Raw genomic sequence first — 16210 nt, 5'->3', positions numbered from 1 at the left:
TTAAAATAACAATTTTCTTGGGCAAATTTTCCAGACAGGGGTAGCACTTCTCAGATGCTTAACAAGTGAACAATGAAAGCAATCCTGGGGGAGCAGCTCCATGCTCCTTTAACCACTGCTAGCACTGTGCAGTGGCTTCAAGACAAAGATGCACTGCTAAAGCAGAATAACACCCAGTGCACATATGCCTGCAAGGGCAGTTTGTAAAGAGAGGGATGGGCAGAACTCATCAGTCCAGCCACAAAGAATATCGTGCACCTCTGGACCAAAATGTCTTCATTGCACTTTCTAAGCACCTTTTGGAGACTGACAGCAGCCAAAGACAAGAAGTAGAAGTAACAGAAGCTGATATGCTTTTCCCCCGTGGCATTCTAGTACTTAAAGGAGGCTATAGAAAAAATAGGGTGGGACTCTATATCAGGCCATGCATTGGATAGGGCAAGAGGTAGTGATTTTAAACTAAAAGAGGAGAGATTTAGGTTAGATCTTTCACTAAGATCTAGAGCTAGATCTAGAGATAGAGAAGTATCTTATTGTAGCTGCTCACTGAGAACGTGACCTTGAAACTCCAGATGAACTGTCAACATTCAGGGGTATCTGTAAACTCTGAGCACTGTTATCTTGCTTTTGTAAAGAAAACAAAAGGATTTCTTCCTCTCTCTCAGAGCACAGCTAGCCAGCTCTGACTTTTACAGCACCCACCAGCTATGAGTCTGCTCTCTGTCTTAGGAGCACTGCATAGGGGATTAAAAGCCATCATGTTCTTTGGAATTTATTGGCCCCTTCTTAATTTTTTGATATCTTGTTATGGAATATATGCATTATACAACCAAGTAAGGGCACTGATGGATACACACCTGCCTGGTACTTCTATGCAATGTGGGATGATGTGAATTTTGACACTTGCATCCCAGATGGAATAGTTAATTTTACAATGGCTAATTTCACAATTGCTAATTTCACAGCAGCTAACTTTACAAACACCACGATGTTCAATCCTGTTTCCAGGCTGTCTTCTCGGATTGCTGCATGCTTTTCGAAAGCCGAGTTAGTGTTCATACTCATGTTCATGTTATCAATATCAGTGAATGTATTCCAATACAAGCACCCAGTCTACAGCCAAGGGACAGCCCCAGTCCTCTTCCTTCGGGCAGTACAGACACAGTGCAGGATGCTGGGATAAGTCCTAGCAAATACCTGAAGGACAGATGGTTGCTGAGTCTTCAGCTTAGCCCTCATCAGCGAATGCAATACAAGAAGTGCACAGAGAAAAATAAGGGTTTCTTTTTCTTTTGAAATGTGAGAACTGCTGCTCACAAAAGCATACTTAACACCGTGCCAATGTCAATAGTGCAACAGGTTCTGTTTACTTTAGAAAACTGCTGTTAAACCTCCAGAAACCACAGCCCAATACGTTTCAACACACTGTTGGATTGCTCACCCTATATATTAAGCTCCCCAAAACCTCAGCGATGTGGCAGAAGCTGGTCAGAAGAGAAGTAGGTAAGGTACTCCTCTGGGTGGGGGGGGGCTCTTCTCATCCCCTTCAGCAATGCCACCTCCTAGAAGATTTCTGCTGAGATTTTTGAGATTCGTGTTTGCATAAGGACACAATGATTTGTCTTGTACTTTTTGACTCAGCTTACCTAAACTTAGATGTCTTAAATCTGCTTGTGAGCCCATCTCCCCTGGCTCCCTTAGCAGCCAGCCAGAGTATGGTTCACCCTGAAGTAGTCATCCACAATAACTAAGACAAAGTGCAGATTGCAAGTGCCTGTTTTCTGAGTATAAAGCCTCGAGACTCAGGCAAAGGTATCCCACTGTGGTGAAGGTGCTTGTATAGAGAACATGGGCACAGGATAAGGGCATTTGGAGTGGAAACGCAGCAGCAAGGAGCACTGAGCATCACTCATTTTATTCTTTATTTGCTTTTTCATTGATTAAATATTGGAGCTGGAGGCTAGTTATTAAGATGTTGTAGAAGATGTGGACTAGAAACACTGCAGCCTGGTTTATGCCAGGAGAGACGTGACTGCACTTCTGTATTACTTTGTGCATCCAACCGAGAGATATAACCCATCAGTTCAGAAATGGTATCTTTGTGTTTAATCGGTGATCACTGAGATGGGATCATTCCTTCATGTTTGCTGATTGATTTTGCAGGTTGCTTAGCATGCTCAGGAAGAACGACTCCATGCGTTTGGTGCTCACGTTGCTGGGCCTCACCGCCCTCCTGGGTAAGTCAGCATCCTGCTGCCCCTATGTGTTCATCCCTTGAGCAGTCCCAGATTAACGTACCTCTCCATCTCTCCTTCCCAAAACTTCAATCGTTATCAAATTGTGTTGGGACATAAGGTGCTCGCTTCTTCTGCAAGTCTTGCTGAAGGTCACCTCTGAGGGGTGGGTGGGTGCAGGGTGTAAGGTGTAGGGTGCAAGTTGCAAAATGCAGGCTGCAGGATGCAAAGTGCAGGATGCAGAGTTAAGGGCACTTATGTCTCTTCATACAACATTTTCAGGTGTCTGCCATGGCCGCACGGACTGCTACGGCAGTGTAAACAGAATCAGTACCCCGGGGGCTTCATGCAAAACTGCGAAACCAGAGGGCTTAAACTACTGTGGTGAGTCTCACTCTTCGGTTGGATTGCTCTCTTTCACAGAAGGACAATAACCCCAAGTCCTTTGTATTTTCAAAATGCTGAACACACAACTAGCTGCTGAACCTGAGTAACACGATAGGCAAGGCCTACCTCCTCCCTGAGATGAGACATCTTTTTGTTGTCATTACAGGAGCTCAAGCTTCAAAAAAGATTGCTGAGCGGGACCTAGGAACTATGAATAGATACAAAACACTCATTATAAGAGTTGGTGAAGCATTATGTATTGAGCCTGCTCTGATTGCTGGCATCATCTCTCGGGAATCCCATGCTGGCAAAGTACTGAAGAATGGCTGGGGTGACAATGGAAATGGATTTGGTTTAATGCAGGTATTTGCCGATGCTCCATTAAAACCTAACAAAGTACTGTCATACAAATAAAAGCAAGTCTCATATACATACCTTCCATTACTGAAGGGAAATGCCTTTTTTTCTTTTCTTAATATTTGCAGGTTGACAAAAGATACCATAAAATTGAGGGAACATGGAATGGAGAAAGCCATATCAGGCAGGGCACGAGAATACTTATCGACATGATAAAGAAAATACAGAAAAAATTCCCACGCTGGACAAGGGATCAGCAGCTAAAAGGTAATGTGCAGACCACAGATTTTGTCCAGGAGAGAAGAAAAGCTTCAGGACAAGTACACACTGAATGATTTCATAGAAACATAATTTGGGTAGGAAGGCACCTTAACAACCTTTAACCATCTGCTATGGGCAGCGATCTTCCACTAGATCAGATTGCTCAGTGCCCCATCCACACATCTTGGCCTCATCATCCTCTGAGTAAAGAACTTCCCCTAAAGATCTAATCCAGCTATTTTAGTTGAAAACCATTCACCCTTGTCCTACTACTATCAGACCATGTACAAAGTCAGTCTTCCTCCCGTTCGTAAGTTCCTTTCAAGGCCACAATGAGGTTTCCCCAGAGCCTTCTCTTCTCCAAGCTAAACAAGCCCAGTTCCCTAGTCTTGCTTTGTAGGAAAGGTGCTCCAGCCCTTCAGTCATCCTCATGACCTTCCTGTGGACCCACTTCAACAGCTCCGCATCATTCCTGTGTTGGGGGCCTGAGACCTGAACACAGTGCTCTAGGTGGGGCCTCACAAGGGCAGAACAGAAGGGAACAATCACCTCTATCTGCTGCCACCCCTCTTCTGATGTAGCTCAGGATACTGTTGGCCTTCCAGGCTGAAAGAGCACACTGACAGCTAATTCCTAGCTTTTTGTTCACCATGACCTCCAAGTTCTCCTCCGCAGGGCTGTTTTCAGTGGGTTTTTCTTGGCCTTTTTGAACATCATCAGGTTCATGTGGGCCCTCTCCTCAAGTTTGTCCATGTCCCTAAGGATGGCATCCCTTCCTTCTATTGTATCGGCTGCACCACTCATCTTGGCATCATCCCCACACTTGCTGAGGGTGCTCTCTTTCTCACTTTCAGTCTGGAATTTTAAATCTGCGTTGCTTCCTTGTGTGTTTCATTTCAGGTGGGATTTCTGCCTACAATGCTGGAACAGGGAATGTCCGAACTTATGATAGAATGGACATCGGCACTACCCACGATGACTACAGCAATGACGTGGTTGCTCGAGCACAGTATTACAAGCAGCATGGATACTAGGCTGGGGCATCTGTACCAAGTAACTTACTTACCATCACCTGAACAGCCACCAAAACACAAAAGGAGTTACATTCTGCAAATCCATACAGATGCAAATGTATAGGAATGATTTACAGGAACAAAAATTTGCAGGCTAAATCTCACATTTTTAAAAACAATATTCAGTAAGACCCTGGTCATGTAGTTCCTTTAAAAGCAACAGGGTTTGGATTTCACAAAGGAAATTTTAACAGAATTCTTGTAAAATTTTGTGCTATCCCTATATTTCTCTATGAGGGCTATATTGTATTGCTGCTGATAATTTGCTGCCTTCCAGAACTCAAAGTGCATTTCTGCTCAGTCCTGTCATACAATTAAGAAACTAAAAGGCAAAATACTTCCTTGGCGTTAGCTTATTGATTCATTTTTTTTCGAAGATGCTTAATACTTACTTAATACAGTTATGTAGTCACTTTTTCTGAATTCTAACTTTTCATATAGATATACAGACCACTGTTGGATTTTTCTGTTTTTTTCAGTCATACAGAAATAAGCAAACAGAAAATTAATAAACATATTATTAGCAAATGAAACCGGACTCCCAAATACTCATATTTTCATCTGTGATAGCAAAGTTTGGATAAGTACAACGTTAATTTTAGCAGATAGTGAAACTGAGAAGAGAATGGGAAGACGATCTGCTGGCATTAGTAGACAGCCAGCTGAACATGAGCCAGCAGTGTGCCCAAGTGGCCAAGAAGGTCAGTGGGATTCTGGCTTGTATCAGAAATAGTGCAGCCAGTGGGAGCAGGGAGGTAGTCATCCCACTGTACTCAGCTCTGGTGAGGCCACAACACGAGTGCTGTGTTCAGTTTTGCGCCCCTCGCTGCAAGAAAGATATTGAAGCCCTGGAGCATGTCTAGAGAAGGGCAATAAAGCTGTGAGGGGTTTGGAGCACAAGTCTTATAGGGAATGTCTGTGTAAACTGGGATTGTTCAGTGGAGAAGAGGAAGCTCAGGGAAGACCTTATTGTTCCCTACAATCACCTGAAAGGAGGTTGTGGAGTGGTAGAGGTCAGCCTCTTCTCCCAGATAGCAACAAGAGTATGAGAGGAAATGGCCTTAAGTTGTGCCAGGGGAGGTTCAGGTTGGATATGAGGAAAAATTCCTTCTCAGGCAGAGCGGTGCTGCAGTGGCACAGGCTGCCCAGGGAGGTGGTGCAGTCACCATCCCTGGAGGTGTTCCAGAACCGTGTGGATGTGGCACTGAGGGACGTGGGCAGTGGGCATGGTGGGGTGGGCTACTGGTTGGACTGGATGATCTCAGAGGTCTTTTCCAGATTCTGTGATTCTATTAATTGACTTGATATATATCTTCTCAATGAGATGGCTGTAGGCCTCACAGAAGAAATTCACAGCAGACATCCCTATACATGGGCTGGTGATGACTTTTCAGTCTCCTCACCCATGCCAGTGAGATGGGTTTGATTCCCACAGACGTGGATGGGATTGACACTCTAGTGTTTGTCACCTCCTGCCCTGTGGTACAAAGGCAACTGCCACATTAGGACAGATGACCGAGTACCATCTGTGAAATGTGATGTTTTCAGGCTCACCAGCACCAGAAAGGCCTCAGATAAGGACTGTGCTTAGCTCAGCGAAGATGGGGACCAATTGAAAAACACCCAAAGCAGAGCAACCATCATGATCAAAAGTGAGGAAACTGACCTGAAAAGATGGAAGAACTGGGGTGGCTTAAGTGGGAGAACAGGTATATGTGTCTATAACTATTCAACAGATGACCAGGAAGGGGAAAGAAGGAAACAGGTTGTCATGTCTGTGTGGACAGAGAGGAAGCAAATACACGTCCATAAATGTGGAAATGTTCATTATCTCCCACTGCTTGCTTTCATTTTTCATCAGAAACAAATATAAAATATTTATTGCTCTTTAGTATTTATTTTATAAGAATGGCCTTTGCTAAACTTAGCTAAGGCCATGAACAAGACTTCCAAGGTACCTAAGAATTTATCTAAAGCCTTGGCACAATTTGCAAGACATAAACTAGCAAAAATTAACTTGCTACAGAAGACGATGAAATTTGTGCTGACTGCTTTAAGTCTCACTTTTAAGACCTGCTTGCAATCTCTAGCACAGAGCTTTTTATTTTTGCAGATGCAGCATGAAGAATTTCTGCAGAAACCACAGGGGACTTTTGAAACGAAACAGTAAATAAAACCAGTAGGGTTTTGAAACGACTGGTGCTGCCTGTTTCCTGTAACAGAACTCCTTTGGGACCCCATTGTCTGTCTCAACATCTTTCTGATTGCTTAAATGTTGCACTATAAAATTGAGTTTTGCTACACCAGAGTCTGAAGTTCATTTCTTAAATATGAATGGTTATCACAGGCTGCCCAGGGAGGCTGTGGATGCCCCATCCCTGGAGGTGTTCAAGGCCAGGTTGGATGGGGCCCTGGGCAACCTGATCTAGTAAATGTGGAAGTTTGGTGGCCCTGCCAGGCAGGATGGTTGGAGCTTCATGATCCTTGGGGTCCCTTCCAACCCAGGTTATTCTGTGATTCTGTGATCACAGAAAGAAAAAAAGTATTACTAAAGCAGTAGCTGAGAATTATGCGTTATGAATGGCATGAAGGGAATGGCATGCATCATGAATGGTTAACTGAGGGGACTACGCTATCTAGAAATTACACTGCAAAAAGTAAATAAGTTCCACTGGATCCAAACCAACCTATCCCCATATTCGATACTGAGAAGCATAGCATTCTGCCACGCACACATTTAAAACAATAAAAGGGACAACAAACCAATAGAACTGTCTGCAGCAACAAAACATTTTTAGGACAATCTATTTTATTCCAAAAAAGCTGTAATGATTTTGTGATTCTTGTATGATTTTTGATGAGTTGCAGAAAACGCCTAGAAGCATGCTCTTAATTTGCTTTGTGCTGCTTAATCACTAGTTTGTATTGGAAGAGCCCTGTTTGACCTCCTTGGGTCCCTCCTTTACAAGAAGCACTTCTATTAAGTGTATTCTAAATCTCCTGACTACTCATAGAAAAGACTACTCAGGAAAAGACTTGACCATTTTCAATGGATGGGCTCCTTCCTGCTGAAGATGGACAAAAGCTACAAGTGACAAACGACAGCTGGTTTCACTCGTGGCTGAAACCTGCCCAGGGTTACTCAACCTTTGCTGTCTGATTCGGGGTGGGTTACTCTGTCTGCAGCTGTCAAAACTCTGCAAAGGTGGCCAGAACACACCCAATGGCAGCCAGAGCAAAAATGAATCCACTAGAAATAAGTTAAGCCACAGTCTTACCGTTAAAGAAAACCCCTCTAAGTATAGTAAAGAAGCAGCTAAATACAAGTATTCATCTCAGCAGCATGACGCCAAAATAAATCACGCTACTCAGTGCCTTTTCCCGCTCAGCTTTGTCATTAGTTAAAGGCATTCCTGAGCCACCCTTGTCCAGCAGGGGGACACAGCACACCCTTTGGCAGGGAGGGGTGAAATGGTGAATTTCTTCAGGTGAAACATTGCAGGTGAGCCATAAATACCTTCTATGCTGGTGACCTGCTCTAGGAATTCCCTTTAACTGCCATAAAAAAGACATCATCACCTGGGAGAGGAAGTGAATCCTTCACCTCACTACAACCTCCTTTCAGGTAGTTGTAGAGAGCACTGAGCCTCCCCTTCTCCAGTGCGAACAATTCTGTTTCCCTCAGCTGCTCCACACACTTTGTTTTCTAGAGCCTTCATCAGCTTCACTGTTCTCCTCTGAACATATTCCAGCAACTCAATGTCCTTCATGTAGTAAGAAGTCCAAAATTGAACACAAGATTTGAGATGTGACATCCGAGATTCTATGGATCCCACCTGCCTCAGTTACTGTGGTGCAGAAGAAGTAATCTAGTACATCCTTTACTATTTTCCCCCATCAATAACAGAATGACAGCACAAACCATTTAGAGATTCTCAGTTTTCAGTATTTGTATTTTCTGTATGAGCATACCTGTTCTATATTGCCACCTGTCTAAAGTATTTCAGTGTGTTTCAGCTTCCTTCAGCCTTCCTCATAATCATAAACATGACAAGCTCTGTGTAGGGGCTGTGGACTTCTTGCAACTGGTTCTTGACTTAGAGTAGAATCATAGATTCGTTAAGATTGGAAAAGACTACTAAAATAATCAAGTCCAATGATCAACCATCCAGTCCAAGTACCAACCTGAGGTATCAATAACAATATATGCAAAAGTTACAGAATCAAATCTTTCAAGGCAGTGACACAGGATCCGTTCCTTGGCTTACTGTGTGAAGAGCTGATCAAGGGGTGGAACAGCATTTCAGCCCCGTGAAATGAATAAGGGCAGAGATGCATTAGCAGATGAACAGTGATGGGGAGGTCTGCCATCCAGCAGTTTCTTTCTTGCTCCCAAACAGTTGCCACGGTTGTGCTGCACACTGCAAGGTTACTTGGGTCTGTGTTTGAAAGGGAATAAAGACAGGAAGCTCACTCACTCTGCATACCCCCATTTTCAGCAGTGGCAGCTCTGTCATGTGGTAGCATTGCTGGGTCTTTGCCTACGCTTACAATAACTTTACAACATCCAAAAGCTCAAGCTCCTCCTTCTGCACTTGTCATCACTCCAGAAATGGGAGTTGTTTTCAGATAAGGCTCCTCCTACTTCCAGTCAGCATCCAACTTTTGAACACAATTATGTGTTATTTCCTTTTTCAAATGGCAGCGGAAACAGAAACCCTGCTGTGTTTGGGTGGGTACGTGGAGGCTGCTGGGCACTGCCCTTTTCCCATAAAAGCCCTGCCATGAAGGAAGTGCTGAGGCAGCTGTACCCACAGCTATAACATACACACATCCCAAGCAAACGCCCAGAGACGGTGGGGAGTCATTCTGCAGCAAACATGTCAGGTCAGTAGCATTTCTCTGATTCTCAACAGTTCATTGTATGAAAGCTTCTCTTCTACTGACTACTCAACTCAAGCTGGCATTGCTCCCTTCCTTCACTGTTTGCATTTTCCCTTCTGCAACAGCATGTTTAGGCAATAGATAGATGTAGATGCATTGCACGTAAGGTATTTACAGGATGCTCTCCATGATTTTTCTTGTTGATGGGAAAGCAAACTGTAACTAAGTTGTGCAGTCTCAGAGATGTTTTATTTTGGAATGGAAAATCACCTTTTGGAGGTGCCAACTGAGTTTCAGGCAAGCTAACGTGATTTAAAACTAGAGGAAATGAATTGTGTATGAATACAATATCACAAGAGCATCTCCTCAAATAAAAGCCCAGGCTAGTATCTAAATTACGCCTATCACTTTCAGCCGTGGATCTGAAAATATGCTACATGCTGCTCTGCTGTGACATCTCACTGTATATGTTGCTCTTTAGACTGTTCTAATTTCTATGGGAACATAGCAAATGTTGAAACAACTGGTGCATCAAAGAGTACTGCAAAGCCGGAAGGTCTGGGCTATGCAGGTGAGTGCTGTCTCAGTCCTTCCCCCACCTCACACTGGTGACCTAAGGTTCTGAAAGTATCCCTAGCACTGTCTTTTTATATCAGCCATCTGTTGACATCTAGGCTAATTCACCAAAATTAGTCAATTTTGCCACTGTTTCCCTGTAAAGAGATTCACAGGGATTCAAAATGTCGGATCAGTCATAAGACCCATTAGAAAATTCTGTTTCTGATTCTAATAAATGAAAGTAAAAACGATGTATGCTGTGCTGCAGGAGTTGCTGCTTCAGAGAAGATTGCTGAAAGAGACTTGAAGAATATGGACCAATATAAAGAAACTATTATAAAAGTGGCCAAAAAGAAGTGCATTCCACCATCTTTGGTTGCTGCTATTATCTCTCGAGAGTCACATGCTGGGAAAGTACTGGAGAATGGCTGGGGTGACCATGGAAACGCGTTTGGTTTAATGCAGGTATGGCCAACCCTCTCAAAACTCAATGGCCCAAACTGGGTGCAGTGTCAACCAGAAGGTTTTCTTTCCTCTTCCCTGCTTCTTTCAGACAACTTTTTGGTCAGCAAGAAGCCAGTCAGTGCTGATCCATTTTCCAGCTGCCAGCACCAGGGGAGGGACGCTGGTAAATATCAGGGCAAGAACAGCCTGCATCTACACAGTGAAACTGCTGCTTGCTTCCCAGAGCTCTTTGGGGAACAAGGAGACTAATTGTTCTTATTTCATATGTTAGATAATAAATCTTGTTTCAAAAAGCATTTTTTTTAATAAGTCCAGAGGCCCAGATGCTGGAGCTACATGCAGTCAGGTTAATTACTCCTTATGCACCGCGGGGACTCAGCTAACATGGATCTCGCTTCTTTATTCATATCTCACTTGTTTGCCAACTTGCACGCTGATCTGTACAACCCCTGAACATTTGCTTCATGCATTCAGATCCACTTCCATAAAAGCTCCAGCCCTCTCAGGGCTGTACTGTGTTGAGGGTAAGATGCAGTGCTGCTCCGGGAAGAAAAGAACAGGGATGGAGCCAGGAGTCACACCAAGGGAAACAACACTTTGGGCACCCTTGGTGCTGCTGGGGAGGAAAGGAGTAGTTGTCTTGCAGCTGAAAAAGCTTATTTAGCACCTCTGCAGCACCAGTTAGCCTAGTTTTGTAAGTTTTATGTTTCCCATAGGGGTGGGAGACACCCCTGACCACTGCTCCCATAGTTTGCTGTTTGTATATCTGCTGGCTTTGCCCATGCATTGGGCTGAACTCACTTGCTCACCCTTACCAGAGTGGGTAAAGATCAAAATGAGTACAGGCAGCCTAAAAGCGCTGAAGAACTCTAAACAAACAACATTTATCTGGTGTGTTGATATTCCTGTCTTCCAGGTTGACAAACGGTACCATCAGGTTCATGGGGCATGGAACAGTGAGGAGCACATAATGCAAGGCACAGACATTCTGTGTCAGTCCATAACCGATATTCAGAAAAAATTCCCAAAGTGGAGTAAGGAACAGCAGCTCAAAGGTAGGCCTTTATCAGCTTTAAAATGTCAACTTTATAACACTCCATACACATAAGTCACGAATGGTAATGCTGTCAAACCAAGCACTTAGAAAACTAAACACATCCCAGTTACCCTGTTAGTTATATTGGTGAGTGGAATAATATTTCATGATACTCATTAAAAGGAAAAATGTCATTCTCTCTCTAGCAAGCTTTTGGAAAACTTGACAAATATCATCTTGTTTTCAGCTGCAAGGAGTGTTTTTATTTCTTCCCCACCCACCCATTTGCTTTCTTTTGTTCTTACAGTGAGAGTGGGGCAGGTCTCTTCTCACTAGTGACATGTGACAGGACGAGGGGAAATGGCCTCAAGTTGCACCAGGGCAAGTTTAGGTTGGATATTAGAAAGAACTTCTTTACAGAAAGGGTGGTTAGGTACTGGAATGGACTCCTCAGGGAGGTGATTGAATCGCCATCCCTGGATGTGTTTAAGAGCCGTTTGGATGTGGTACTCAGGGATATGATTTAGCAGAGGTTTGTTGTTGTGGTATTGTTTTGTGGTTGTTTGTTAAGAGATAGGCTACTGGTTAGGCTGCGGTTGGACTTGATGATCTTCAAGGTCTTTTCCAACCTGAGTAATTCTATGATTCTATGATTCTATGTATTTCTATACCTACCTATAAAAAGCTATCATCTCAAAACTCCAAAGAGAGACCGTATCAATTCCTGAACATTATGGTTCTCACTGAAGGAAACACGGTCCATTTCCAGGCACTGATCACAGCTGAAGCCATTATTATAGTTGGGCCCTCCATACCCAACTATGATATTTAATGTTATGCAAAATACAGCAAAGAGACAATGATCACCAAGCCTGGATGTAAACTGTAATTTCATAACAATGCTAAAACGCAAATGGAGCACCTTAGTGATGAAAACAGCTGATGGTAACACTGTGGCCAAAAAATACTGGTAAATAGACACCCTACAAACTCAAGTAATACATTTAATTTGTGATTTTTGTTTGTTTGGTTACCGAGGAAAAAACACCTTTGTTTGAGTCTTTCTTTCTCATTTCAGGTGGGATTTCAGCCTATAACGCAGGAATAGGAAATGTCCAGAACTATGAAGGAACGGATGTTGGCACAACACACAACGACTATGCCAATGATGTGGTTGCAAGAGCCAAGTTTTTTCAGAGGAATGGATACTGAGAAAGATATCCGAGTAATTATACAATACTTATGGCAAATACTTTTACATTACCAAAACTGCAAATTGTTAGGTGATTTTGTTACCAATTTTGTACTGCTGTTAGACGCACGTATTGATCAATAAAATCTAAAGTTGCTTCTGTTAAACAGCATTATGACTCCTTCCTGCAGCATTAATTTGCTGCCTGAGAAACTACAAGCAGAGATGAAAACTGCTTGAATCTTTTTGTGAAGTGAAAAAAAGAATGGCAAAAGATAGACCACTCAGAGCATGGTCAGGCACTGGAATGGCCTGCCCAAGGAGGTGGTGGAGTCACCATCCCTGGCAGTGTTCAAGAGACATCTGGATGAGGAGCTAGGAGATATGGTTTAGTGGTTTGCTGTAGGTATGGTAAAGGGAGGACGGTTGGACTAGATGATCTTATAGGTCCTTTCCAACCTTGTGACATAGCGAATCAATCCTTTCCAACAAGAAAGCCGAACACAAGCTAGTCATGTGCCCAAGCAGCCAAGGAGGCCAAAGACACCCTGGGCTGTATGAACAGAGCTCCATTGAAGGAAGAGATCACTTGCATCTGCTGAGCACTTTCTAGTTCATTTCTAAAGCAGAGTTGTTTTGGGCACAGGGAAGACAAGTTGAGTGAGGTTGGCAGCAGAGAGCCCCCAAGATGGCTGGGGCTGGAGCACTTCTCTCATGAGGAAGGACAGCTCTTGGGAGGGAGGGGAGGGTAATGCCTCATATCTGTAAGGGATAATGGAGGGGATGAAGACAGCCTCCTGACAGTGGTTCAAGGTGGGAGGATACATGACAACAGGCATAAGCTGAAAGAGAGGCTCACACTGTATTCTGCATATAAATTTTTCCCCCATGAGGACAGATGAGCAGTAGAACAGGACACTGGACCAAAGACCTACATGGTATCTTCTAACCTGAATTTTCCTCCCATCTTAAGTCAGCTTCTTTGTTCCCTATGCAAAAAGCCTGTATCACTTACCCGTGCTTCAGGAAGATTTACATGGGGACAGTGTTCCATTAACTAAGCTACATGAACACACAGTAGGTTTTTGCACATTGTTCAGCTCAGGTTTTAAACCTGAGGATAAATCTTTAGAGAACACAGGTTTACACAGAGAAAATCTGGGAAATTCTCACTGCAAACTGTTGTGACCTTAGAACAAGTAGTATTTCAGAAACATACATTAAAAGTTTTAAGAATGTATAATTTCTCACGAAAACTGACAGTCTGCCAATGGCAGACATTCCTTGTAGGTAAATCTTACCCAGAAAGAACAGGTACTATCCAAAAGTGTTTTCCATTCTCTGTACTTGGGAATCAGGGATCAGCTCTGCTCTATCATGAATAGAATTGAGAGACCTGTATAGTAATGGAGAGAGATCCTGTATTTGCATAAGGTGTGTAAAACAAAACTGGCAGTGCTCCCTCTGTTGGAGATTCACCAGGCTGCACCGCTGCAGACACAAATCCCAAACATGCCTGTTAAGATTTTAGAGTCCCTGGCTTTGTCAGTTTAGGCCTCCTATCTGCTGTCCCTCAGCAACAAGGCTGATGAACAACATGTCCTTTGTAAGGGCTGAAATTTCAGCTTTACCAAGCACCTCCCTGTGGGAACACAGAAACCACCATGCAGATTGCAGTTACGCTACAGCACAAGATGCTGCACAGACACTGAAACGAAGGAGAAGAAAAAAACACATAATTTATCTATCTTGTTTTTTTCCCTTTCTACTCAGCATCCTTCAGTCTCTTCTGTGTCCTGACTGCAGCCTGTAGTTTGTTGAGAAACTGAGGCATTTCAGCTCAATCCATGTGTGTCTTTGGCCTGCCTTTAGGAGCCATCTCATCCTTCAGTGTACTACTATATCCAATCCCTGTTTGCCTTTCCTCTGCACACAGTATCTCTAGCTGTTATGTCCTCTATGATACGTATACTCCTTAGAACTCCTACATGCTTTTACTCTTCCCTGCAAGCATGCAGAAAGGATAAACATTCATTTTCAGCCACTGTATCCCTCTGATCTTCCCACAACATATGGTAATTAAGATTAGCTCCTCTACAATGTCTCAAGTGTGGGAGAGGCTCACAGCACAACAAACAATGGAATTTATGCTTGCTGGAATGAAAACTACTTTATCGTTTGATATAGCAGCAGCTTCCTAATTTTAGCCGCAATTCTTAAACAGTAAATAAAAACAGTCTTTAAATCATTGCACACAGTACTATTCAAGACACTCCAGTGAAAGGGCTTATTTTATATGCTCGGAGCTCATAATTGCTAACTTACATCAAACAAATACACTTTAGGGTCTCCAGATTTCTGAAGTCTACAATATTAGCATGTGAAAAGCATTAACCTTCATGAAGACTACAACTTGTAGGCTACTATCATTACAAAAAGTGAAATCAAAAGAAGGCTGGCCATCAGGGTGAGGAGGTGACTGTTCCCCTCTGCTCTCCAATCATGACCCCCCCCAACCCAAGTCTGGGCCCCGGAGCAAAAGAAGGATGTGGAACTGTTGGAGCAGGTCCGGAAGAGAGACACAAAGATGATCACAGGGCCGGAGCACATCTCCTATGAAGACAGGTTGAGGGAGTCGGGCTTGTTTAGCTTGGAGGAAAGAAAGCTCCACAGAGACCTCACTGTGGCCTTCCAATACTTAAAAGACAAGAGACTTACTTTTTACGTGGTCTGACAGTGATAGGAGAAGGGGGAATGGTTTTAAACTAAAAGAAAGGAGATTTAAGTTGGACGTTAGGAAGAATTTCTTACTCAGACCGATTAGGCCTTGGCACAGCTGCCCAGAGAAGCTGTGGTGCCCCATCCCTGGAGGTGTTCAAGGCCAAGCTGGATGGGGCCCTGGGCAGCCTGAGCTGGTAGCAACCCAGTTGGGTCTGGATGGACTGTGAGATCCTTTTCAGCCCAAACCATTCTGTGATTTTACTATTCTATTTCAAGGTACATGGGAAGCCAGACAGGACTGCCTGTTAAGAAACAAATGTGAGATTTGAATGACAGAGGTAAGCCACTCAGATGCCCGCATCAGTAAATTGAGCTCTGAACGGACAGTCAGTCAGCTCTCAGGTAACACATGATCAAAAAAGCTTTTCAATTCCTGTTCTTTTTTTAGTGTAGTAAAGATGAAGCCATGTACCCTCATTGCAAACCTTTGCTGTTAGCTGCAAAATGCACTGTCATTAGTTAGATCTGTTCTGTTTACGTACCAGCTTCCATTTCATACATGAGCTCTTAACTCAGGACTTAAATTATTTATTTTAGAAAACATAATTCCAGCCAGCACACCTTATGACTTAATTTCTTCCTGCTCCACAGGTTTCAGACGCTGTTTAATGATAAGCTCTCCCTTGCTCGTAAGAAAGGTGTCTGCCATTTCCTCTTCTGTGGGCAACCCATGTGGTAGTTTCAGTGGCTGTATTCTACGGATAGAAGAGTGTGCTTAGTAAGGTTTTAGGACTAGAAAGGAATTACATTAGTATTCCAAATTAAAGACATAGTCAACAAACCTTATCAGATGTTTAACAACTTTCAGTCTGGAATTCACGGAAGGGATATTTTTGTGCAGTCTTGGTTGATGCGCCTATATAAAGGATAGTATTGGTTTTAAAAATAAAGTTCCAAGGTACAAATCTCTGTTCACTAAGCTTTTCAGTAAAATATAAACCACGTTTGCAAATTTAGATTTGGAGAAACAATACTGTTGTAT

General features: G+C 43.2%; 3 protein-coding genes across 4 annotated transcripts in view; 2 read left to right on the top strand and 1 right to left on the bottom strand.

Moving 5' to 3' along the window:
• The window catches only part of MRPL30 (mitochondrial ribosomal protein L30), a 33364-nt gene that overhangs the window by 15199 nt on the left and 1955 nt on the right, over positions 1 to 16210 (bottom strand). The window contains exons 4-5 of one of the 2 annotated variants that reach the window (XM_072336587.1): positions 16011 to 16084; positions 15790 to 15923 (exon numbers count right to left, since the gene is read on the bottom strand). In XM_072336587.1, the coding sequence (XP_072192688.1) occupies positions 15791 to 15923; positions 16011 to 16084 (207 nt within the window). In that variant the 3' untranslated portion in view covers position 15790. Of the gene's footprint in view, positions 1 to 15740; positions 15924 to 16010; positions 16085 to 16210 lie in introns of those variants that run through there. The other variant, XM_072336581.1, reaches the window with a different exon arrangement.
• Positions 1491 to 6823, top strand: LOC140252190 (lysozyme g). The gene is made up of 6 exons (XM_072336562.1): positions 1491 to 1503; positions 2164 to 2237; positions 2517 to 2618; positions 2788 to 2984; positions 3107 to 3245; positions 4140 to 6823. Exons 2-6 carry the CDS (start codon positions 2174 to 2176, stop codon positions 4271 to 4273), a joined length of 636 nt encoding a protein of 211 aa, XP_072192663.1. The 5' UTR covers positions 1491 to 1503; positions 2164 to 2173; the 3' UTR covers positions 4274 to 6823.
• LYG2 (lysozyme g2) lies at positions 7055 to 15046 on the top strand. The gene is made up of 5 exons (XM_072336571.1): positions 7055 to 9199; positions 9678 to 9767; positions 10023 to 10219; positions 11136 to 11274; positions 12334 to 15046. The coding sequence occupies exons 1-5, from the start codon at positions 9193 to 9195 to the stop codon at positions 12465 to 12467; spliced, it is 567 nt and encodes a 188-aa protein (XP_072192672.1). The 5' UTR covers positions 7055 to 9192; the 3' UTR covers positions 12468 to 15046.

This window comes from Excalfactoria chinensis, chromosome 1, assembly GCF_039878825.1.
Source record: "Excalfactoria chinensis isolate bCotChi1 chromosome 1, bCotChi1.hap2, whole genome shotgun sequence".
NCBI classification, from domain to species: domain Eukaryota; kingdom Metazoa; phylum Chordata; class Aves; order Galliformes; family Phasianidae; genus Excalfactoria; species Excalfactoria chinensis.
This window is presented reverse-complemented; position numbering and strand designations above follow the sequence as displayed.